Raw genomic sequence first — 25,449 nt, forward strand, 5'->3', positions numbered from 1 at the left:
CTCCTTGATCCATGGGCTGCATAACGGATACTGGGTTAGCAGGCATGAAAACAACATGAATCTCATTGTCCATCTGTATCAGAGCTCTTGGAGTACCAGGTGCATTTTCAGTGAGCAGTAGTATTTAAAAGAGAACCTTTTTTTTTTTGAGCAGCAGGTCTCAACAGTGGGTTCAAAATATTCAGTAAACATGCGGTAAACAGATATGCTGTCATCCAGACTATGCTGTTCCACTTGAAGAGCATGGAGAGAAGATTCTTAAGGGTCCAGGGATTTTCAGAAATGGTAAATGAGCCTTAATTCAATTTAAAGTCACCAACTGCATTAGCGCCTAACAAGAGTCAAGACTGTCCTTTGAAGCCAGACACTGACTTCTCTCTAGCTATGGAAGTTCTCAATGGCATTTTCTTCCAGCAGAATACCATTTCACCTACATTGAAAACTTGTTTTAATTAGCTACCTTCATTAACTATCTTAGCTAGATCTTCTGGATAATTTTCCTGCAGCTTCTACATCACCACTTGCTGCTTCCCTTGCAGTTTCATACTTTCCTTAAACCTTATGAACCGACTCTGTGCTAGCTTCCGATTTTTCCTCTGCACCTTCCTCACCTCTCTCAGCCTCCCAAGAATTGAAGAGAGTTAGAGCCTGCTCGAGGTTAGGATTTGGCCTAAGGGAATGTTATAGCAGGTTTTATCCTCTACCCAGGACACTAAAAATATCCACAATCACGCTATTTCACTTTCTTTTTTGCTATCATTCATGTACTTTTAATTTCCTTCAAGAACTTTTCCTTTGCCTTCATAACTTGGCTAAATGTTTGGTGCCAAGAAGCCTAGCTTTTGGCCTGTCTTGGCTTTTGACATGCTTCCTCAGTAAGCTTTTGATTTAAAGTGAGAGATGTGGGACTCTTTCTTTCACTTGAACCCTTTAGAGGCCACTGTATGGTTATTAATTGACCTAATTTAAAATATTATTGTGTCTCAGGGAATGGGAAGGCCTGAGAAGAGGGAGAGAGACAGATGGAGTGATCAGAACATATACATTTGCTGATTAAGTTCACTCTCTTAAATGGGCATGGTCCATGGTGCCCCAAAACAATTATGGTATTAATGGTAACATCAAAAATCACAGATGACAAATGCAATAATAATGAAAAGGTTTCAAATACTGTGAGAATAACCAAAATGTGACAGAGACATAAAATGAGCAAATGCTGGTGGGAAAATGGTGCTAACAGACGCTCCACACAGGGCTGCCACAAATCCTCAACTTCTAAAAAACACAGTACCTGCAAAGCACAATAAAACGAGGTATATCTAGCCTTAAAAAGTTAAACCCTATATAAACAAAAAATGGAGTCAAAGGAAATTTTACTTACATGATTTTTTCTTGTTTTAACAATTATCTATGGATACTCAAGTAAAATTTCATTATATGTTTAATAATGAACAGTATTACAGTGAATAAAATCTCTAACTCCAGGTTTCAATATAAAATAACCACTATTTTTAAAGTATATACGGAATTTGACTGATGGTATTTTAAAATTATGATCAAGCCTACAAATTTCTCTCTTGGTAACATACCACACATGTCAAGTTTTAGCTCTTACCTTTATTTCTAATGTACCACCAAAGCCCATCTTAAACTGCCCATGCATATCTTTGGTAAAAACTCTTTGAAAGGTCTGCTTGAATAAAGAAGTGTTGAAAGAGTCGCCCATTACCATGTATCCTCTGCATGAAAAGAACAAGAGACAATGTGATGCCAGTACTTGGGTCCATGTGGTAAAACCAGAAAAGCAAATTATTTCTCAACACTACTAACAACATTTTAAAGATATTTCCTAAAATGTGTTTATTAACATTAATTTTAAAAACTCAATTATATGAAAATATTCCTATCCCACAAATAATCTCAATCCTGAGGGTACCTGAGTGCCCCTAACACTTCTATTTGTCCTCAGTAATTTTTTAAAAATCTTTTTTAAATACGTTATACATCATACATTACAAAATTCAGAAAGCAAAAATAGGTACACAGTAACATGTGTTGGATGTGAGAGTTGGACTATAAAGAAAGCTGAGCACCAAAGAATCGATGCTTTTGAACTGTGGTGTTGGAGAAGACTCTTGAGAGTCCCTTGGACTGCAAGGAGATCCAACCAGTCATCCTAAAGGAGATCAGTCCTGGGTGTTCAATGGAAGGACTGACGTTGAAGCTGAAACTCCAATCCTTTGGCCACCTGATGTGGAGAGCTGACACATTTGAAAAGACCCTGATGCTGGGAAAGATTGAGGGCAGGAGGAGAAGGGGATGACAGGATGAGATGCTTGGATGGCATCACCGACTTGATGGACATGAGTTTGGATGGACTCCAGGAGTTGGTGATGGACAGGGAGGGCTGGCATGCTCTGGTTCATGGGGTCGCAAAGAGTCGGACATGACTGTGCGACTGAACTGAACTGAACATATGTGTCTCTCCTACCCCAGTTACCCAGTTCTCCCTGCTAGTGAAGACAGCTGAGTTAATGGCAGGCATTCTCATTTTTAAAAACAAACATCTACATGTGTATGTGTATACACATGTATTTGTCTCTGTGTGTCACAGCAAACTTAACGGTATTATACACAGTAATGAGAATACAGGGATACTTTGGGAGCATTTTCACTTTATGCACTTAAATACTGTTAATTTTTTTCCATAACCATGTACTTCTGTAAATTTAAGTTTTAAAAAAACATTATCAAATAGAAACTATCTGAGATGCCATTTCCACCCTAATAAATCAGCAAAGCAGTCTGACAATGTATTCTGTTGAGGAGATTGTGGGAAAAGTAGGCACTTTCATAACTGCTGATGGGAACGGAAAATGATGCAACCCCAACGCAAGGGAATGTGACAATATATAACAAAATTAAATATGTATTTTCTCTTTAATCCAGCAAACACACTATTAGGAATCCATCCCAAAGATCACTAGCAAACAAAACCAAAAAGCAAAATACAGGCACAAGTCTATTCACTTCAGTATTTTTACAGTAATAAAAGATTAGAAATAATCCAGATGATCATCTGTTGAACTAGCCAAATAAAATACAGTATATCCACACAGTGGAGTAATATACAATTGATCCTTAAACAACACAGGTTTCGAACTACATGCGTTCACTTACATGTGTGTTGTTTTGTTTTGTTTTGTTTTTCAGTAGTAAATACACAGAACCATACTATCCACTGAGGGTTGAATCTGAGAATGTAGAACTGCAAATATGGAAGAACCACAGATAACGAAGGGCCAGCTATAAATTATATTCAGACTTTCCACTATGCAAAGGGTCAGTTCCTCTAATCCTCAAATTGTTCAAGAGTCAACTGTATAAATCTATTTCCAGGATGTGAGTAAAAAATGCAAAGTAGGAAAAAATGCAAATTAAGGGAAAGTGAAGTCGCTCAGTCGTGTCTGACTCTTTGTGACCCCTGGACTGTAGCCCACCAGGCTCCTCTGTCTGTGGGATTCTCCAGGCAAGAATACTGGAGTGGGTTGCCATTTCCTTCTCCAGGGGATCCTCCCAACCCAGAGATCAAACCCCGGTCTCCTGCATTGCAGGCAGATGCTTAACCCTCTGAGCCACTAGGGAAGCCCAAAGTAGGGGAAGGCATGTAAAATTTCTGTTTACATTAAATGGGGGATTAAAAAGACAGTTTTAATAAAAAATTAAAAAAGGACACATATACTCATAAACAACATGAGTACAAACATTTATAAACATTTTATATAGTTTTTAAATAATAAAAACATTTTGAGCAGTTTTAAATAATAAAAACAATCAAAAATAAAATTAGGCAAAAGAATAAAACTGATGTGGTACAATTAATCAACGGTAATCTTTTTAATGAGATTGTATTTATTTATTTATTTATTTATTTATTTATTTATTTATTTGGCTGTGCCAGGTCTTCACTGAGGCACGCAGAATCTGGTTCCAGGACCAGGGATTGAAATCAGACCCCTTACATTGGAAGTATGGAGTCTTAGCTACTGAACTACCAGAGAGGTACTCAACAGTAATTTTATTTTTAATATTGCTGAAGTCCTAATTTATATCATCTCTGATGCAATCATAGATTGTATGTTGTTAAATTTTGTTCACTCTTTATTGTTGACTCTTGAACAACCCAGAGTTGGGACACAGACCCTTATGCTCTAGTCAAAAATCTATGTAAAACTTTTTAGTTACCCCTTTGTATCCAGGTTCCACATCCCCAAATTCAACCAACTAAGGATGGTGTAGTAATTCAGTGTATATTTACTGAAAAAATATCCACATATAAGTGGACCTGTGCAGTTCAAACTCATGGTGTTCAAGGGTCTACTGTATTTGTTATTGGTACACAAAAATATAATTGAAGCTTGTACACTGACCCTGATTTAGAAGTCCTGACAACCTAACATACTGATTTTACAGTCGGCATGTACATTCTTTCAGATTTTCTACTTTTGTAAACATACCATCTCTAATGATCTACGTTATCACTACACCTAGTTAAGCATCCTAAATTAATGGCAACATATACCGCACCCTATTATCTGCTCCCTTTTACAACAAACTTTTAGGCAAGAGCTGTCTATACCCTTCCTAGTCAGTGTGGCCCTTGATCCATCAACATTAGCATCACCAAGGGGTCTTGTTTGAAAAGCAGAATTTTAAGTCCCATCCTATCCATACTAAACCCAGAATCTGCATTTTACCAAGATATCCTTCTGACGTGTAAATGTGAAATGGAAGTCTGAGAAGTTCTGGTCTATACCAGCTGCTCACAATCCCCTCTCCTGTTCCTTTTCTTATTCATTCTAAGTCAACTTTCAACGCTCTTAGGAAAGTCACCAATGACCTTCACAGTGATAAATTACACAATCTTATAATCTCATCCACTTTTACTACTTTAAAAAAACATGTAATATTCTGGCAACTCCCACATTTATATCTACAGATATAAATCCAGACCTGTCTTCTGCCTACCAGGTTCTAATATCCAACTGCCTACTCAACTCCTCCAATGGATGTCTACTGGCATATTAAACCAAACACGTTCAGAACTGAACTCCTAATCTTCTCCCCAACTGTTCCTCCCAGTCGTATCCATTTCAATAAAGAACAGCACAATCCCTTCTAGACTCATTTGCTTTTCTCAAACCCCAGATCCAACCTATCAGCAAATCTTCTACCTTCTGAATATATCCAAAATCCAACCATGTCTCACCACCTGTGATACCACCACTTGCTATTCCTGTATCTCACTGCTGAAGACAACTGAAATCAATGACCCTTTTAAAACATTTAGTCAAATCAAATCACTCCTCTCCCGAAAACTCACTAATGACTTCCCATCTCACTCAAAGTAAAATCCAACAAACTAGGGATAGGAACATATTCAACTTGATAAAAGCATCTACAAAACCCACAGCTAACGTTATTCTTAATGGTGAAGGACAAAATGGCTTCCCCCCAATGTCAAGAACAGTCAAATGTATAGAGACAGAAAGTAGTTCAGTGGTTGTCCACGCTGAAAGGGGAGGGCAAGGAAGGAGAAATAGACAGTGACTGCTAATGGGTACAGAGTCTCTTGCTGGGATAATGTAGATGTCCTAAAGCTAAATTATGGTGACAGTTAGAATATACTAAAAAAGTAAATTATATGCTTAGGGACGTCCATGGCTGTCCAGTGGTAAAGACTGTTCTCCCAATGCAGGGGGCACCGGTTTAATCCCTGGTCGGGGAACTAAGATCCCACATGCCGCATACCATGCGGCACAGCCAAAAGAAAGTAAAATAAATTCTATGCTTTCAATGGGTAAATTTTACGGTATGTTAATTAAATTTCACAAAAGCCACTAAAGTAATAAAATACAACAATGACTTAAGAGTATCAAGATGAGCTTTTCAAACAGAAATTGTGCCTTTTTAACTGTATTTTAGAAAAAATTTAAAGTGAGCATCACTGAAAGGAGTATAAGAAACTTAACAGCTGTTGCCCTAGAGTGGCAGGATGATGACTCGGTTACTTTTTCCAAAACTGTCATTGGTTTATATTCGTAAACTCTCATTATTAGTTTATAATTGCAAAACTTATAAAAATGTGCATACATACCCGGTAAGGTTAGGACAGCATTTCATCTCCAGGAGACCTGTCTGATCTAATGCACATGCATAGATATCAATAACATGACCAGTGGTAGCAGCACGATTAGCCAATGCTTCAAAATGCTACAACAGAATTTTTAAGATCAAATCAGAGTAATGTACAAACATCATCATCCTATAACTCTTTTACCATTAATAGATCAAGATGATCTAAGAAATGTTCAGAGTCTACAATAATTTAAATGGGATCTGTCCTAATTTCACTTTCTATAATGTCTCATAAAATAATACAATAAATTCTAGTAAGTCTGGCACTTTCTTTACTTTAACTGCTATTCTTTCTAAACTCCTCAATCAAGTTAACCTTGAAGAAAAGCATAGTGAACATCTTGCTCTTCATACATAAAAATAATAGAAGAATCAACACAGAACTTTTTCTTGGCTAAATCTATACCCAAGTAACATCAAAAATAGAGAGACAATAACAAAAGCGTTAAGATAAACAAATATAAAACTTTTTTTGTAGCTCTAAGAAATATTCCAAGCTCAAAAGGGAAATTAGGTGTCAGGAAAATAGTATCCATTAATAGTAACAAAAATTATCTGCTATTAACTATGCACTAAAAATTGAATAATGACTACCAAAAAGAAACATGAGACAAAACAGCACAACTAAGCTAAAATTGTAAACTTTAGAGAATTTTTTCAAAAGGGGGAAGGTTGGGAATTAACAAGCAGAACCAATACAAGGGTGTCAAGAATCGAAAGTAGTAAAAATGTACTGACACAAACTCAGGTAAAATTGAAGTTTCATGAACAGAGAACAACTTATGAGAAAATGACGGACTATTCAAATTACGAATAATATTCACATCTAAAGGGCAGCCTCTTGAAAATGAGAATTAGGAAAATTTAAGAAATTCTTCCTTATGGGAAAGATATTCTTTAACATGAATATTAAAAAGACACACAGGTTTTCTCCCAGGATTAATTTTTAAAGAGACACCTACTGGTGTCCACTATTAAGTTTTTAATTAAAAAGTTAATATTTAAGTTTAATTTAAAAATATTAAATTTTTAAAGTTTTTAATACTTCGGCTATCTGATGCAAAGATCTGACTCATTAAAAAAAGACCCTGATGCGGAGAAAGATTGAAGACAGGAGGAGAAGGGGACAACAGAGGATGAGATGGTCAGATGGCATCACTGACTCAATGGACATGAGCTTGAGTAAACTCCAGGAGCTGGTGATAGACAGGGAGGCCTGGCGTGCTGCAGTCCATGCGGTTGCAAAGAGTCAGACACAACTGAGCAAGTAAACAACAAAATTAAGTTTTTAAATATTTAAAACCAGAAAAAAAATACCCTAAGTTATCAAGGAAAAAAAGACTATTTCTCTAATTCTGAATGGCAGCTATAGGATCATCACAATATCGGATTTATCATCAAGTAATTATATTCCTCCTCCTTCATCAAATGAACTTTTCTAATAAGGCAAAAAGACTTAAAAATCAAACTTACCTTAGTTCCCTTTTTGACATATTTGGCATTGTCTTTTTCAATGTCATGCCATGATCTTATGGGTGTCTTCAATTCATCTCCAACCACCATTCCAGGCCCCTGAGTGGCTGGACCACCAATGAACATCATGATACGAGCACCAGTGTTCGGAAAAGTACACTATCAGGAGAAAGTAACCCATGAGAAGAGTTTAAAGGGAAACATATGGATACACATTTCTGATAGTGAATTTTGACATATTCTTTCTAAACAACAGGAAAGCACACATATCTCAAGAATAATCAAATGTTTAAAACAAAATTTAAACACAAGATACATCTTTCTTTTGAAATTCTATTCTAATAGCCATGCTTTCCTAATTTTATTTTTTTTTCCTAATTTTAAAATTATCTATAAACCTGATCCCTATAAGCAAGGTTGTTCCTCCAGACAGGAAGGAGTAGGGAAAGAAGAAGAAAACAGGGCACTCTATTTGTTCCACAAATGAATAATATCATATTCAAAATGCTTTTAAATTTCTATAAGCAGTTATTGAAAAAAAATACAGAGTGCATTTTCAAGCTACTTATTCATTACATTCAGAAAAGAATATATCACTTCTCGGGCTTTTGGCTAAGATCAAGTGCAGAAAAGAATGTAAGTGATATAAACTTTAATAATAATTTTAAAAATCACATACTTAACAAATCTAGGGAAGAGCAAGGAAAACTGCCTTTTAATTTTCATTTTCATATATCCTTGTATATTGTTTGAATGTTTTTATTAGTTATACTTATTACTTATATGACTTTCTTAAATTAGATTAATAAATAAAAATATTCTTTTCATCCTGGGTATCATCTTGCTGATCTAATAGCAATCATGTAAAGCTGAAACATCAGTAAAGAAGAACAAATAAAAGTATACAAACAACACATCTTCATGACTAGAACACAAAAAACATTTAAACTCTGAATTACTTATAAGGAAAAAAATAGACACTAAGTCCCAGTGAGCCATCTCCCATGAAAACCTTCACACAGAGCAAGGGCAGTTTGGGGCAAAGTACAGGGAAGAAAGAAGGGAGCTAGCAACCAGCATAGAACAACTGCCAGATTTAAATTAAAACTTAAAGGAAACTGAAGAAAAGCAAGAAAATACCCGAGAGCATAAAAACGAAGTAAAGAAGAATAAAAGGGCAGAGACAAAGTGGCTGAAATGGAAAACTAGCAAAGATCCGATTTATGTGTAATTGGAGTTCTTAAGGAAGATAAAACAATGAAAAAAACTAACACTTAACACTATGACACAAGAAAACTTTATAGAAACAAAAGTTTTGAATACACATATAAAAAATGATCACCAGACCCTGGAGAAAATTTACCCACAAGACACTCTACTAATGCTATTAAGATAATAAAGATAAATTGCTCAAGACCTCCAAGCAAAATGATCAAATAATTTACATGGGCAAGAGAATTAGACTGGCATCAGTCTTCTCAAAATCATCAAAGCAAGAAAACAATGGAGCATCATTTTCAAAAACTACCAGAAAGAAAGTGAAAAGCAAGGCTTTCTATATCCTGCCAAGTTATCCTTCAACTATTAAAAAAAAAAAACAAAGAAACAGTGTTTAAACACTAGACAGTTTATGAATTCTGTACCCTTACATCTTCTTAAGAAATTTACTAGAAGACAAATTTCATACAACAAAGGGACTAACATACTCCGAATATATAGTTTTGTACAACTTTGATTTGGAAGAATGTTAATGTTTCACTACACATATATACACATGCAAAACAAGAATGGGATTTTTTTAAAAGAAATGTACAGAATGTGCAACAAATGAAAAACATAACCACACGAAGTGGGGGGAGGGTGTGGATAACTAACCCAGTTCACTTTTGAGTATAGTGTATTTTGTCTCATATATCCTCAGAACGTTAAATAAACCTTGAGCCCTAACTCCTAGGGTTTTTCACAGAGGTCTGAGCTAAAAATTCTAAAACTAGTCTATCTGTATTTTAGGACTGAGCAAACAGGTAAATATATTTTGAATAGTCACAGTCAGCTTCTCACGGTCAAAGAAAGAATTAGAAATACGCAAAGTGGGAAGGACAGAATAAATCCTGTGGTACTAAATTGGAATTAGATATATCTGAAAGAAATCTTGATTTTTAATATATATAGTGTTTATGGTTTTAACAGAGATAGACATAGATGTTTGCAGTGGAATGTAGATATATGTGTAAATATATGCACACATACACTTAATTATACGGGTATGTGTGTACATATATAAATATACAGCTATAGAGAGAGACGGAGAAGGCAATGGCACCCCACTCTAGTACTCTTGCCTGGAAAATCCCATGGACCGAGGAGCCTGGTGGGCTGCAGTCCATGGGGTCATGACTGAGAATCTTCACTTTCACTTTTCACTTTCATGCATTGGAGAAGGAATGGCAACCCACTCCAGTGTTCTTGCCTGGAGAATCCCAGGGACAGGGGAGCCAGGTGGGCTGCCGTCTATGGGGTTGCACAGAGTCAGACACGACTAAAGTGACGCAGCAGCAGCATAGAGAGAGAGGGAAACATACATATAGATATATCTATTTATCTTCTTATACATATCTGCTTCTTAGCTCTTTTCACTAGGACATAAAAGCAATGACATCCTAGTAACAGTGAGCACATGAACCATCAGTTCAGTCACTCAGTTGTGTCCAACTCTTTGTGACCCCATGGGCTGCAGTACGCCAGACTCCCTGTCCATCACCAACTCCCGGAGCTTGCTCACTCAAACATGTCCATCAAATCAGTCATGCCATCCAACCATCCATCCTCCGTCATCCCCTTCTTCTCCTGCCTTCAATTTTTCCTAGCATCAGGGTCTTTTCCAATGAGTCAGTTCTTCACATCAGGTGGCCAAAGTATGGGAGCTTCAGCTTCAGCATCAGTCCTTCCAATGAATATTCAGGACTGATTTCCTTTAGGATGAACTGGCTGGATCCTCTTGCAGTCCAAGGGACTCTCAAGAATCTTCTCCACCACCACAGTTCAAAAGCATCAGTTCTTTGGCACTCAGCTTTCTTTATAGCCCAACTCTCACATCCATACATGACTACTGGAAAAACCATAGCTTTGACTAGATGGACCTTTTTTGGCAAAGTAACGTCTCTGCTTTTTACTCTGCTGTCTAGGCTGGTCATAGCTTTTCTTCCAAAGAGCAAGCATCTTTTAATTTCATGGCTGCAGTCACCAGCTGCAGTGATTTTGGAGCCCAAAAAAATAAAGCCTGTTTCCATTGTTTCCCCATCTATTTGCCATGAAGTGATGGGACTAGATGCCATATCTTAGTTTTCTGAATATTGAGCTTTAAGCCAACTTTTTCACTCTCCTCTTTCACTTTTATCAAGAAGCTCTTCAGTTCCTCTTCACTTTCTGCCATAAAGGTGATGTCATCTGCATTATCTGAGGTTATTGATATTTCTCCCGGCAATCTTGATTCCAGCTTGTCCTTCATCCAGCCTGGCATTTCGCATGTTATACTCTGCATATAAGTTAAATAAAAGCAAGGTGACAATCTACAGCCTTGATGCACTCCTTTCCCAATTTGGAAGCAGTTTGTTGTTCCGCATCTGGTTCTAACTGTTGCTTCTTGACTTGCATATAGATTTCTCAGGAGGCAGGTAAGGTGGTCTGGTATTCTCATCTCTTTAAGAATTTTCCACAATTTGTTGTTATTCACACAGTCAAAGGCCTTGGTGTAGTCAATAAAGCAGAAGTAGAAGCATGGTTATGTTCCAAAAGAAACAGAGCTAAAAGAAACCAGGGCTTCTAAATGGCTGATTTCAGGTCAAGGGCAGGGAACAAGTAAGATGAGCCTTGAACATCTTACTATATTAGAAAGCAAGTAAATGTTCAAACAGTGATGAGGACATATAATAAGGACCCAGGAGCCAGCTCCCATTGCCCAAATCTGGACAATTTGAGTTTCAAAATAAATAATGACAGTAAAGGAATATAATCCATTGGATGAAATAAGAATTCACACTGATATAAACATAAATGAAGAACAGAACACTCTTCCTCAAGTAGAAAGTCAATAAATGTAGAAGAAATGATGGAATTAGAAAGTCACTATTTAGCCCCCCTCCCAATAATAATTGATCAAGCAAGAATCAAGAATGGATGCTAAAACTACTGGGTAAAAGTTTGATGAGTATACAAGGAATCTCCCCATAGATACTTACAATGGGAAAAATATAACGCTACATTGAAGAAACCTGGTTGAAACCACTTTGACCAATTGATCAAAGCTAAGTAAACCAGCAGTAATAAAATAAGTTAACGTCACATCATGGACTTCCTGAGATGCTGCACTAAGCAGATCGCAAATCAGTATTTGCATTTTTTTTTGCAATATTCCTGCCAAAAGTGCAAAAGCTCAATCTACTCATGAGAAAAGATCAGATAAACCCAAACTGAAAGTCATTCTACAGAATAACTAGCCTAAACTAACACAACATTATAAAGCCATTGTCCTACAATTAAAAATTTCAAAATTAAAATAAAAAAATGACTAGACTGTACTCTTATAAAATATTAATGTCACGAAACACAAAGAAAAACTGAGGAACTATTAGAATAAAAGACACTAAAGAGACAAGACAACTGAATACAATACAGAGTTAGGATTAGGATAACTGGTGAAATCTGAATAAAGTTTAAATATTTGGAAAATAGTGTTCTATCAATGTTAATCTCATGACTGTTAAATGAACTGCATTATAAAAGGAATGTTTTGTGTAATTAAGAAATACACACTAAAGTACTTAGAAGTAAAGGGATATATTTACAACTGACTTTCAAATGGTTTCACTATCTATATAAATATCTAGAGAGAGAAGGACAAATCAAACATAATAAATGTTAACATTTGAGGAATCTGGTTAAAAGATATAAAGGAATTCTTTGAACGATTTTTGTGACTTTTCCATACGTGTGGAATTATGTCAAACTAGAAAGTTAAAAGAAAAACAAAACTGAAAGTCACAGATTATAACTCATAAAACAGGAAACCATCAATCCACAGTGGTATTAATAAATAAAAGAGTAAATTGAAAGTTTGATGAGGAATGGGATATTTTCATGGTTTTAAAGATCCTCACCATCTAACGTTTATTAATCATAAAGGGAAGAGAAATGAGAGTAATTTTACAGTGGAGACTTCTGCCAGACACATTTTAATGAATGATCAAAGTGCTCATCATCAATAATGGGGCAAATGAAAATCACATGTCACCTGATAGGCTATAAAAAGAACATAGCATTACTTCTGTGATCTTCCTGCCAATGATGCAAGACCTCAATCTAATTGTGAGGCTACCATCAAGGCAAACCTAATTTGAGAAACGTTCTATATACTGGCCTGAATCTTCCAACATGCCAAGGTCATGAAAGTAAAGGCAGGCTGAGGAAACGTACTCGAGTGAAGGAGACTAAACAGACATAATCACTACAGGTGCATGCATGCATGCTGAGTTGCTTCAGTCGTGTCCAACTCTTTATGACCCCATGGATTGTAGCCCACCAGGCTCCTCTATCCATAGAATTCTCCAGGCAAGAACACTGGAGAAGGTTGCCATGCCCTTCTCCAGGGGATCTGCCCGACCCAGGGGTCAAACCTACATCTCTTATGTCTTGTGCATTGGCAGGCAGGTTCTTTACCACTAGTGTCACCTGGGAAGCCCAACCACTACATGCCTCTGAATTAAATCTTTTAAGCAAAAAAAAATTATTGAGATAATCAGTGAAACTTGAATGAGTTCTGAGAATTAGATGGCAGTAATATATCTGTGTTATGTATTGTATAATTCAGTGGATATGAACTTGAGCAAGCTCTTGGAGATAGTGAAGGACGGAAACATGGTGTGCTGCAGTCCATGGGGCTGCAAAGAGTCAGATGCAACTTACAATTGAACAACAACAACACAACAACACATCAGTGTCATGTATTGTATAAAACATCTATATATATATATATATATATATATCACATATTTTAAAACCTGATTTTAAAAGCTGTATTGTGGTTATGTAGGAGAATATCTTAGTTTATAGAAAATACAGCTAAAGTATTCAAGGAGTTAGGAACATCACTTAATCACAAATAGTTCAGAGAAAAAAGTCCTTTGCAACTTTTCTAGTAACATTTCAAACTTTTATAAAAAAACTTTTTTTTTTTTTACAAAAACTCTTCTAATTATTGAGATAAAGCTAAGATATGTCAAGTTTAAAATTTTCAAATTGTATTTTGTAAAATTCTCCTTATCCTGCTTGGGTAAACATCATTCCAGAAGCTTCTCTACACACAAAAGGATATAGCACAGATCAAACTTTAAATAAAATCATGTATGTGCTGTCCCGGGACCTGATTTTTCCACCCAGCATCATCTTGTGCATATCAGTCCATACATACACGTACGTATTTACATTCCAAAATAAAGTTACTGTCACTACCTCAAGGAGTCCTACAGCTATGGAAAGTGCCACCCCAGAGGAACGCAAAGGTCTCTTTCCCTGTGGTACAGGCCAGGGGTCCCGCTGAAGTTCTCCCAGAAGGTCTGTGAGATTCATGTCTATCTTCTGTACTGGCTGTAAGAATCTACAAAACAAAAAAAATAAAAAGCCATTGATAAATGTTAGTGGGTGAAGGTTTAAGAAACAAATTGTCTACTTTCTTAAGAACAGAAAAAGAAGCTGAATACAAGGCAGACCAAATGGTTCTCAAACTTTTGTGTCTATCAGAATCGGTGAGAGGGTTTGTACTGACACAGATTGCTGGTTCCAGGGTTTTGTTTCAGCAGGTCTGGGGTAGTGACCAAGAATCTGCATTTCAAGTAAGTTCCCAAGTGATGCTGTCTACTCCTGAGGAACTCAGTGCGTACAATTACTGTAAAGAAAACACTCAAACCAAGTATTACTTTGGGACTGCATCTTCCGTTTACCAATCTAGTAAGTTTTAGAGTTACTGAATTAATTATGAGAAGATATATCAACTCAATTTTACTAATACCACCTCTGATTAGTTAAGTTTAGCAGAAAAAGCTACCCACAAAACTAAGAAGGCAAAACTAAAAGCTTACGGGGACCTATTTTTGCTTGGCTGCCCTCAAGCACAAAAATTAAATTTTTTGAACTTAAAAACAGAAAATCAGGAATATATCAAAACTACATTCCAGGGGCTTTCCTGGTGTCTCAGTGGTAAAGAATCTGCCTGCCAATGCAGGAGACACAGGCTTGATCCCGAATCCAGGAAGACCCCACATGCTGTAGAGCAACCAAACCCCAATGCCACAACTACTGGGCCTGTGCTCTGGAGCCTGCGAGTCTCAACTACGGAGCCCATGAGCCGCAGCTACTGAGCCCGTACACCCTAGAGCCTATGCTCTGCAATGGGAGAGGCCGCTGCAGTGAGAAGCCCTCGCACCAAACAGAAGAGTAAGCCCCACTCACAGCAACCAGAGAGAAGTCCGTGCGACAACAGAGACCCAGTACCATTCAGACAAACAAATAAATAAAACGCCCCACGTAAGTTAAAAAAAAAAACCATACTCCAATATTTAAAAAAAAATTTAAAGACCATATCAAAACTAAAGTAACGCCTTACATTGTAATGATGAAAAACCAACCATTTCAGCAATGTGATGTTACCGCAACTCTTTAAAAAGTATACTAATTCAGTATTTATATTCTTAAAAATATTTAATGGTATCGGATCACTGAAGGCCTGTGTTCAAGTTAAGGGTGAAGACAGATGTATCAACTGTAAAACTGGGAAGTTCTTTTTGCCATATTTATTACCTATTGGAAGGAGGTGGCTGCTGTACCTGAGGACCACGTGTTGCTTGAGTAACTGGTACTTTAGAGAGCCCCAGCATTTCCTGTAAAGAGATTATTTCTGTGATGTCCGTTTAATTACTCCCACAAAGATGTACTAACTATTTATGGCATGGAAGGTGCTTCCATAGACATTAGAAACACAAAAATAAAGAACACAAAATCTCTTCCCTTGAAAGCAAAAGTTCCAGTTGGGAAGACTATCAGGTAAACAGTAATACAATGAAATAAACATCGTAAGAGAGCAAAGTACAAAGTGCTATGTGAGCAAAGATGGGGAAACTAGCTCAGAATACTTCATTTCTAATAGTCAAAATAAACTATTGTGTAATTTGAATGTCTGTATTCTTAACTTGTATTCATTTATTCCTTTCAGCAGCTATATACTTCAAGTATCTGTTATGGGCCAGGTATGCAATGGTGAAAAATATAAACAGTCCCTGACTGTATGAAAATTTAAATCTGGTGAAACCAACAAAAGTTAAAGCATTAGCTAAATAAGTGTAATGATGCTTTTCCACTAAGCAGCCTGAGGTGACCCCTAAAAATGGTGCGCTATTCACTTGACCCAGAAAACCCCACAAAATCATGCAAATCAAGAGGTTCAAATCTTCGTGTTCACTTTAAGAACACTCGTGAAACTGTCCAGGCCATAAAGGGTATGCATACCCGAAAAGCCAGCAAGTATCTGAAGGATGTCACTTTAAAGAAGCAATGTGTGCCATTCCGCCATTCCAACGGTGGAGTTGGTAGGTGTGCACAGGCCAAACAGTGGGGCTGAATTTTTACTACACATGCTCAAAAATGCAGAGGGTAATGCTGAACTTAAGGGCTTAGATGTAGATTCTCTGGTCATTGAGCACATCCAAGTGAACAAAGCCCCCCAAATGCGGTGCAGCACTTACAGAGCTCATGGTCGGATCCACCCCTACATGAGCTCTCCCTGCCACACTGAGATGATCCTTACTAAGAAAGAACAGATTGTTCCTAAACCAGAAGAGGAGGCTGCACAGAAGAAAAAGATATCCCAGAAGAAACTGAAGAAACAAAAACTTATGGCCCGGGAATAAATGCCGCAAAAGTAAATGCAAATAAAAGTAAAAAAAAAAGTGTAATAATAAATATGATGGAGAAATAATAAGGAATTGTATAAAGGGGGGTTATAAAGTAATAAACATCTTGCATATCTATGCTTCTTAATTCTCTGACTTATATGAACATTCTCTGCCCTCTCAACCATCTTCTAATCTATGAACATATTTAAAGTAATATGAATATCTCTCAGCATCTATCAAAATATCTAGACAGAAAAAGATTTTGAAAAATATACCAAGATAATCCTAGTATGTTGCACATAACTCCCCCAGACAAGGCTTTAATTTGCTCCAAAGACAAAAATATCCCAGTGTATGAAAATATATATATATATTCACAGTTCACCTATTAACTTTCAAGACTTAAAATATCTCCCCTTGCCAAACACAAAGTGTTTAGTTCCTAAGTGACATGCAAAGAAACAAAAGTGGTTGCCTTCTCTCAGTCTTCAGAATGACTCTTCTACAAACCTTCAAATCTTTAGTAAAATAGTTTCAGTTTCACTCTAAGTTTTACAGATACTTCAGAAGTGAAGGGTCTTCAATCTCTATGATTACAGTGTAAGGCAAACGAAAGAAAGCTGAGGCCAACACTACATTTAAAGGCTTTGTTATAACATATTAGTCATTCATAATATTTTCTGGAAACATATATCTAGAAGGCGTTTTTAGACATACACAGAGTGATACGCAGAGACAGGCAAACTACCATTCTTGTTGCTTACCTGCAGTTGTTTGGCAGACAGATCTTTTGTTCCTCTGAAGACATAGCTTTTTGAAATGCCCTCACATCCAAGTTCATGAACCTGCACCATTCTCCCAAAAGTAATTAAGCCAACCAAAGCTGTAGCTGGTAAAAGGCTTAGTGACATCTGCATAGATTCTTTCAGGGCTTGTAAATCTTCGTCTTCCATGCAAGTATCAACCACATAGAGGAATATCAAAGGCATCTGAGGACCACGCTTTTAAAAAATATTGTGATTAAAAACATGTTGTTTTAAATGTTGTTTTAAAAGTATAACACTTCAGCTCAATATATAGGATAATCAATAGAGGACTAATTAAATAATATATTATATGTTTCACAATGGAATTCTAATAAAGCCATTTTACAAAGGAAATATTATATATCCAATACATCATCAAGTGAAAAATTAAGTTTATGAGCATTAGTCATGTTATAAGAAAGATATTTTCACTTTCAATTTTACTTAACTGCACGAAGTTTCATTTCTTACAACAAGCATTTCTTTTAAAATAAGAAAACAGTAACTTTAAACCTTAAAAGCAAAATTAGGTGACTTTTATAAAATAATTATCTTATCTGAATTGCATTGTAAGGGAACTAGAAATTAGTCAGAGCAGACAAATTAGTGACAGACTCAAGTGAGTCATATTCTGCTTTCTCTACAACATTCATGAGACATTACCTTAATACTTAAGTATTAAATTATGTAAAGCTGTTCAGAAAGGGATGAAAAATTATTTTCCTAACAAGAACCAATTCAAGAGTAATTTCATTATTAGAATTGGGGATATATCATTAGGCTCCAGTATCATATTGACCAAGTATCTGTAACTAACCTTTCAACTACAAACCAAAATTGATACTTTACTATTTTTGACCTACTTGATACAGCAAATCAAACCTCCCCGCCCAAAATCCTGGCCACCTTTCAAATAACTACAATAAAAATTACCTTGCTCAAACTGACCTTGACAGTTCTTACCTTTGAAATGCTCAATCAATTCAATGTGAGAATGAAGAATGATGCCTTTTAAGTCAGCTCAATTGAATAATTATTTTGGTATAAAGTACTGCTAAATTACTGGATATTTTAAACTTCCTTAAAGAGTTACTCTTATGTTCTTACCAGAACTACATATTCAATGCTAGAAAACTGAGGTAAAAGTTCAGCAGGTTGATTCAGTTCAGATATACCAGCGTAAGTCGGTGGAAACTAGAGGTAGAAAAAAGCAAAATTTTTTAACAAATTATTACCAAGTAATGAAATTTTAAACTGAAAAGAATTTCCTGATCACTTAATTACTTAAAAATAGACACTTTTATCATTTATTTATTTAATCCTATAAAAAATTAGTCTTTATTTTTAAATGTGTATTTTCCTGCATCTATAGACCAGTACTGGTATTACAGCATTAACATCTACAATTGGGGGCTTTCTTACCTGATTCCTCTGATAACAAAAGTTGCAAGCCCAGAGTTTCGCTCGATAATCCACTTGACTGTTTTAAGAAAAGATACAATAGCTCATGATTCAGTTAAACTGTGCAGAAATTTCAATTTCAATAAAATTAACTTCTTTCTGAAAATGAATTAATTCAAACTGACAGTGAAAGCAATCCTTAAAAGCCATGTATCTTTAGGTGTTGCCAATATTTAATTCATACTTTTAACACATACAAGCTCACCAAAATGAATATACTGTAACTTTTAATATTCAGTAAATACCAACAATAAATTAAGATAATCCTATTTTTTTCTCCAAGTGACTCAGTAACTTCTAAACTCAGCTCTAGAAAACACATATTCAATAAAAATATATATAGTTATTGAATGCCATTATTCTAGGTGCTGATGATAAGTAAATGAGATCAAATGTCCTACTATCATAAAGCTTATATTCTAGAAATGAAAGACAATAAACAATAAATGCATAAATGCAGAAGATACTTTTAGATAGTGATAATAAAAACTAAAGATAACAAGACATGAGAAAGTATTTGGGAGGGCAACTTTAAAGGAAAGCCTTAATTAAGAAACAACTAAAATGTAACTGAAATTAAAAGAAACCCGTTACAGGAAAATCTGGGGGCAAAGCAATCCAGGCAGCATGTATAGCAGCTATTGCACAAAGTCTGTGGCAGAAATAAGTATATCCAAGAATAGAAAGAAGATAAGGTATAATGTAGGCGAAAATGAAGAACATGGATGATACAGATGAAGGCAGAAATATACACAGGCTAGATTATATAGAGCTTTACAGGTCTTGATAAGGGGTTTGGATTTTTCATTATAAGTGTAATTCTCCACTCTTCTGGGTGGAGAAGAGACTGATAAAAGGCAAGAATGGAAACAGGAAGATCAGTTAGGAGGATAATGAAACCACCCAAGAAAAGATTACCATCTTTTGAAGCACCATGTACTAGCAGAGAATGAGAATAAGAGACAGGATCAGTAATGTTCTTGAGACAGAATCCACCAGATTTGCCAGTGGATTGAGTGGAAAGAGAGGGAGTAGAGAGAGGAATAAAAGGCGATTCTTCAGAGTCTGGCTTATATAACAAGAAATCACAACATTTTTGAAACACCATACCACTCCATTATGACTTTACAAATGACACAAAATGAGGTGATAGCCAGCATCAGTATCTAGAGAATACTGATAGAATCTAACAGTTTACATACTGACAATTCTGTATTTGGTTTCTTTTTAACTCACTACAACCTGTATGCGTCTAAAATTTTATAGCTCTTTGGTTCTACTTTAATTTGAAAAAATAACTATAAACAAAAACACTGTATATAAATGAACAAGTAAGAAACTACATTTTTAAAATCCTAAGGACACTTTAGTGTTTTCCATATACTTTAATTACCATAAAGGATTCAAAACGGCACGGCAAGTGGTCCTACTACAGAGAACAGGTTCATATTGAATGGGCGGCAGATCTGGTCTCTCCCTCAGCGGCGTAAATAAGGCTGCTACTGGAACGACCATTCTTGTAGCTTCCAATCGACTCGACGGCCAGACGTTCCAACTAAATCGGACTCCATCTCGTTCTTCATTTTGCTGGATGAATTCCAAATAGGTTGTCATGGTAGAGCTTGATTCTTATTTCTGTAACAAAATTAAAAGATAGTTTTAAATCCTATTAAGAAAATTCAAAGTAAGTATGTTTTCCCAAGTTCCACTGATGCTCATCCATTAGAAATCATAAGAAAATAATTATCTCAGAAAAAAATTAGCAAGTGAACAATGACCTCAATTATAACAAAATAATGAATGGCTCTACAGAACCCAAAGCTCATTAGGCCCCAAAAGAAGTATTTTTTCCTTTTTTCATTCACTCTTGAAAAAAACTACAGAAAAAATAATAAATGATAAAATTGATGTCCTATTGATTTAGGTCAAAAATGGGGAAAATCCAGGTCCTAAGTTTTCTGTATCAACCTTGTGAGTTACATCGTTCTAATAAACAGATTGTCAAAAACATTAAATTCTAAAATTCACATGCTTTTCTACCCAGAAGGCAGTAAGCTTCCATTAAACTTGCTAAAGATAATGCTTAAGAGTACACAACAGAAAGATTTTTCTAAAACGAGGTACTTCTATTTTAGACAGGCCATTTTTTATCATACTAATACAGGCCATTTGAGGAACAAGAAATAAACGCATGATAAGTGTGTTCCATGTGATGTATACATCACTTACTTCTTTTGCAGAAACAATTCAGAATACTTCTAACATTCCAACTTATGAGAGCATTTTAAACTCTAATTTGAGATATATAATTTCAATATAATCATTTAAACTCACTACCAGAAGAGGGAGATGCCATTTTGGTTAGGGCCTGGTATCAAAAGACATCTTCATCTTGTTATTCTCTAACTGTTTGACTAGGATGCCAGCTCTCCTACCTAGGCAACAGGTCTCTCTCATGCTCTCAAACTGCAGCAGTGGTTAGTGATGGAGGGAAATTATAAAATTTAAAGGTCTAAGAAGATAGAATCTCAAGTACTATCTGGCTGGCTAAAAGATTTGTGAGAGGGATGAATGGCATCAAGAATCGAAGAATTATCAAGGTAGGGTAGCCACAGAGCCAGCAAGGATGCTGAAGTTGCTAAGAACAATGATGGGATGAGGAATTGATTCTAAATTATAAGTGAGGGAAGAAAAGGTATTATTAGATATAACAGTTTTCAGAAAAATGCTCAAATATATTTTGATAATACAAATTACAGAAACTGATGCTTAACAAACCTAAGTATCTTAAACAGCTAAGAACTTTCCCTTCTTTAAAAGAAGAATGTTATTAGTCAATTATATCCTAATTGAAAATATAAGAAGAAAATAACAATTAGACACTGTGTTTCCTCCTATCAGAATTTCAGAGACAACTAGGGAATTTTATACTAAGCAAAAGCAACCATGGATTTTTCAAAGATTGACAAAGGGTAGAGAGAAATCCTAAGATAACTAGATTTGTTTAGAAAAGATTATTTTAAAGCTAAATATAGGAGGTGGCTTTGAGAAAAACAGAAGCATTTGAGAAAAAATGGCTGTTGAAAGATAATGATAAAACAAAGGTCAAGGATAATCAGAGGGGAGTTAGAAGATGCCAACCTTAGTTTTAGCATAGGAAACAATATGAGCTTTCCAGCTACATGTTTATGTGAGGCCAGATTTCCTTCATATTCAACCAGACGACATATCAAAACAGACAGCAAGTAGATCCGAAAATCCACCTGTCTTCTATTAAGCCTGATTCAGCTGGTAAAGAATCCTCCTGCAAAGCAGGAGACCTGGGTTCAATCCCTGGGTTGGGAAGATCCCCTGGAGAAGGGAAAGGCTACCCACTTCAGTATTCTGGCCTAGAGAATTCCATGTACTGTATAGTCCATGGAGTCGCAAAGAATAGGACATGACTGAGGGACTTTTTTTTTTTTTTTCTTTTCTTTTCTTCTGGATCCTCCATAATGTTTAAGAATATAAAGAGGCCCTGAGAATCACTTCCTTAGGACTCTAGGGCTTAATTTAAAAGCACGGAAGCTGGTAGAGAAAGGCTCTATGAAACTTATCATGAAGACATCTACACACAGGCAATGGCCAGGTGTAAGTTTCTACAAGAGGCAACAAGCCTGGATTCTAACTTGACATCCTTACTTTTTATTGAGACATACTTAGTATCACCTGATTGATATTTAAGTACAATTCCCCTCCTCTTCCTCACTGTTTGTCTCCTCAATCGCTCTGCTCTAAGATCATATTTGTTCTCTAAATCACATCTATTTATTTCTTACATTATCACTTTTCAATAGCAGTCTGAAAAATGTCCCACATTTTTCATCTTAACTGGTCCGATTACAGAGACATGCAAAACACCTCCCCAAATTCCCTCACCTTTCCAAGGGAGAAATTAATCTTAAAATCACTCACTCTAAAACAAATCCTGCCAGGCTTGGTCCCATATTCAACAACAGCATATCTGAAACAAAGTCCTTTTGCAAACCAGCTCTTTATGAAATGGCATTATTTGAAAAGCATTCTCTCCCCTCGTATTGTCTGTATAAAAGCATAAAACTAAAAAAACTTTGATTCAAACACTAAACTAGGATGCAGACAATATACTAGTCATTACATTTTATTAAGTGGTACAAAACATAAAAGACCATTCTAAAGAAATGTCTCCTTTTCAGCACAACTTACAATCACTGGGAATGTACTTTCTTATGGTATAACTAAAAGTAAAGAAACATTAAGTCACTTTAACCTAGCACATCAGATATATGCCCATTAGCCATTTTATAGATAGCTAAGTGAAATACATTGTAAATTGCAAGTAAAATTTGAGTTCCTTCCAATCAGATATATCTGTTAACAGACAATTAAATGCAGCTTTCCCACTTTTCTGTCCTAAAATCCTCAATGAAGTGTCTTCAACTACTTCCCACGACTAGATTTATTATACTGCACAAATAGCTTAACCTCTCTGATCCTCAAATTCTCATCAGTAAAATGAGGGGTTTGGGTTGGAAAACTACAAGGCCCCTTCCAAATCTAAAATTCTGAGCCAATTAAAAATGACTGAACTTCCAAAATGATGTCAGTTAAGACTACTGGAGAACGCAGAAAAGGCAGACTTAACATACATATATAATTAAATCTTAAACTTCTTTTAACCAAGTTCACTTGGCTAGTTATCCACTCCTTTGAGGGGTGGACCTTGAGGAAGCTCCCGGATTCAACATACTCACTCCAGTGATTACAAGCGGATTTACTATGACCTTTCCCTTCCCACCAAAACGGGAAAACATTTAGGGCCAAATGGAAGTACGGAAGATGGGTCCAATCTGAAAACTTAAGTCTTTGTAATCAAGGCCCAAGGTGTGAGCTCTACCTGGCACTTTTCTCCTTACCCCCTTTAACTCCGAAGGCCAAACTACGAGTGTCAAGTCACCTCGGGTCAAAGTCTAGAGCTTTTCTGAAGAGACAAGGAATGAACCAAGAAGCCAAAGTACCCAGAAGCGGCGATGGGGTGGGGTGGGGTGCGGTGGGGAAGGCAGATCGGCCATGAGCGGAGGGCTGGGTGCTGCGAGAGATGCCCTAACTGCTGTTTTTCACTCGACTCTCATTTTTCACTCATGATCGGGGGGAGGTGGGTGAGGGAGCCGGGTTCCCAGGCCCTTACAGAACTAAGCAGAGGTGGTAGGTGAGAAGGTGACAAGTTCAGGGCTCAAGGCAGCCCCCGACGGGCCGGGTCGCAGCCCCAGGGCACCCCTACCTGGCCCGGGGCACCCAGAGGGCAGAGTGGGCACCACCCTCGAGACCCCGGCCCGCGGACCCGCCGCCGACCTTCCCCCGCTTCCCAGCGAGCGCTCGCGGCCCCGAAATCGATCCTTACCACAGTGCCACCACGTACGAGATCCGCGCCTGTCGCAGCCTCTACCTGACAAATCCGTGCCCTCCGCCGAGCGGGAGCGGCCGTGGCACCGCAATCCCGGACCGCGCAGCCCCGCCCCCGGCCTGCGCACAGAATTCCGCTGGACCAACATGGCTGGTGCCGCCTCTGCCACGTCAAAGGGAGGGGGAGGGGCGGGGCCGGAGGGGTGGGGCGGGGATGGGGCGGGGCCATTCTGGGGGCGGGGCGACCGAGCCGCAGAACCGCAGGGGAGCGAGCGGGACCGCGGCGGAGCCCGGAGGTTGGAGAAGGGGACGAGAGAGGGGAGGGGAGAGAGGCGGCGACGGAGCTGGAGGGGCGGGGCGACAGTGACAAACCTGACGCGGATACCCGGGGGAGGCGCCGAAACCCGGTGGAACTAAAACGCTACGGTGGGGTGCGTCGTGGCGATGCGGTCTCCTCTCCCGGGAGTCACGGCGGATCCCAGTCCCCGTGGGCCTCCACGATGTACGACCTTCTGTCGCCAGACTCCTCACCTCGTTGAGAGAAACGAAGGTGTTCCCTAGGACATCCTCTCCTCTAGGGCCCCGGTTGATTCCAAGAACAAGCCGCATCTCCCCTGAAAAGCAAAGTGAGAAGTTCGTTCTTTCGCTTAGTGCAACAAACATTTACTCAACATTCGTCTGCTTTGTGCTAGGCACAGTAGCGATGCTATGATACCGCGTAGGCAAAAAAGGCCAAATATTCGATCTGGAAGAACTTACATACTGTTTATACACTGTTGATGTATTCCCAGTCAGTTTACCTACCCTCCTACACTGCCTCTGCCACCTCTCCCCCCTAAACACACACCAACACACACATACACACCCTCTACAATCTTTGGTTGATTCATCCTGATGTGTTTTCTGCTTCTCTTTTCAAGAAAAGAATTGAACAAAATGGGAAAGACAGAAACTGGCTGGAAAGACAGGAGTTTGATAGCCTGACTACCCCACCCTTCAGTGAGGAGTTTGTTGACTAAAAAAATAATATAGTCACAACTTTAAAGTAGAGAGGTATTTTATTTGGTGGGAATGTTAAGGACTTTGAGCCCAGAAGCAGCATCTCACTAGACCCAAGAAAATTGCTCCAAGGAGGCAAGAGGGGGAGT

General features: G+C 37.4%; 1 protein-coding gene and 1 pseudogene across 2 annotated transcripts in view; one reads left to right on the forward strand and one right to left on the reverse strand.

The window, feature by feature from the left end:
• Positions 1-24,453, reverse strand: part of SEC23A (Sec23 homolog A, coat complex II component) — a 58,145-nt gene extending 33,692 nt beyond the window's left edge. The window contains exons 1-10 of the mRNA XM_018066347.1: positions 24,300-24,453; positions 20,274-20,515; positions 18,842-18,899; positions 18,527-18,613; positions 17,378-17,614; positions 15,523-15,602; positions 14,179-14,323; positions 7,672-7,830; positions 6,158-6,273; positions 1,616-1,739 (exon numbers count right to left, since the gene is read on the reverse strand). Coding sequence (XP_017921836.1) covers positions 1,616-1,739; positions 6,158-6,273; positions 7,672-7,830; positions 14,179-14,323; positions 15,523-15,602; positions 17,378-17,614; positions 18,527-18,613; positions 18,842-18,899; positions 20,274-20,494 — 1,227 coding nt within the window. The 5' untranslated portion in view covers positions 20,495-20,515; positions 24,300-24,453. The remainder of the gene's footprint in view (positions 1-1,615; positions 1,740-6,157; positions 6,274-7,671; positions 7,831-14,178; positions 14,324-15,522; positions 15,603-17,377; positions 17,615-18,526; positions 18,614-18,841; positions 18,900-20,273; positions 20,516-24,299) is intronic.
• Positions 16,065-16,639, forward strand: LOC106503371 (annotated as a pseudogene). The gene has a single exon (XR_001919899.1). The product of XR_001919899.1 is annotated as a 60S ribosomal protein L17 pseudogene (transcript).

Source organism: Capra hircus, chromosome 21, assembly GCF_001704415.2.
Source record: "Capra hircus breed San Clemente chromosome 21, ASM170441v1, whole genome shotgun sequence".
In the NCBI taxonomy this organism is placed as follows: Eukaryota; Metazoa; Chordata; class Mammalia; order Artiodactyla; family Bovidae; genus Capra; species Capra hircus.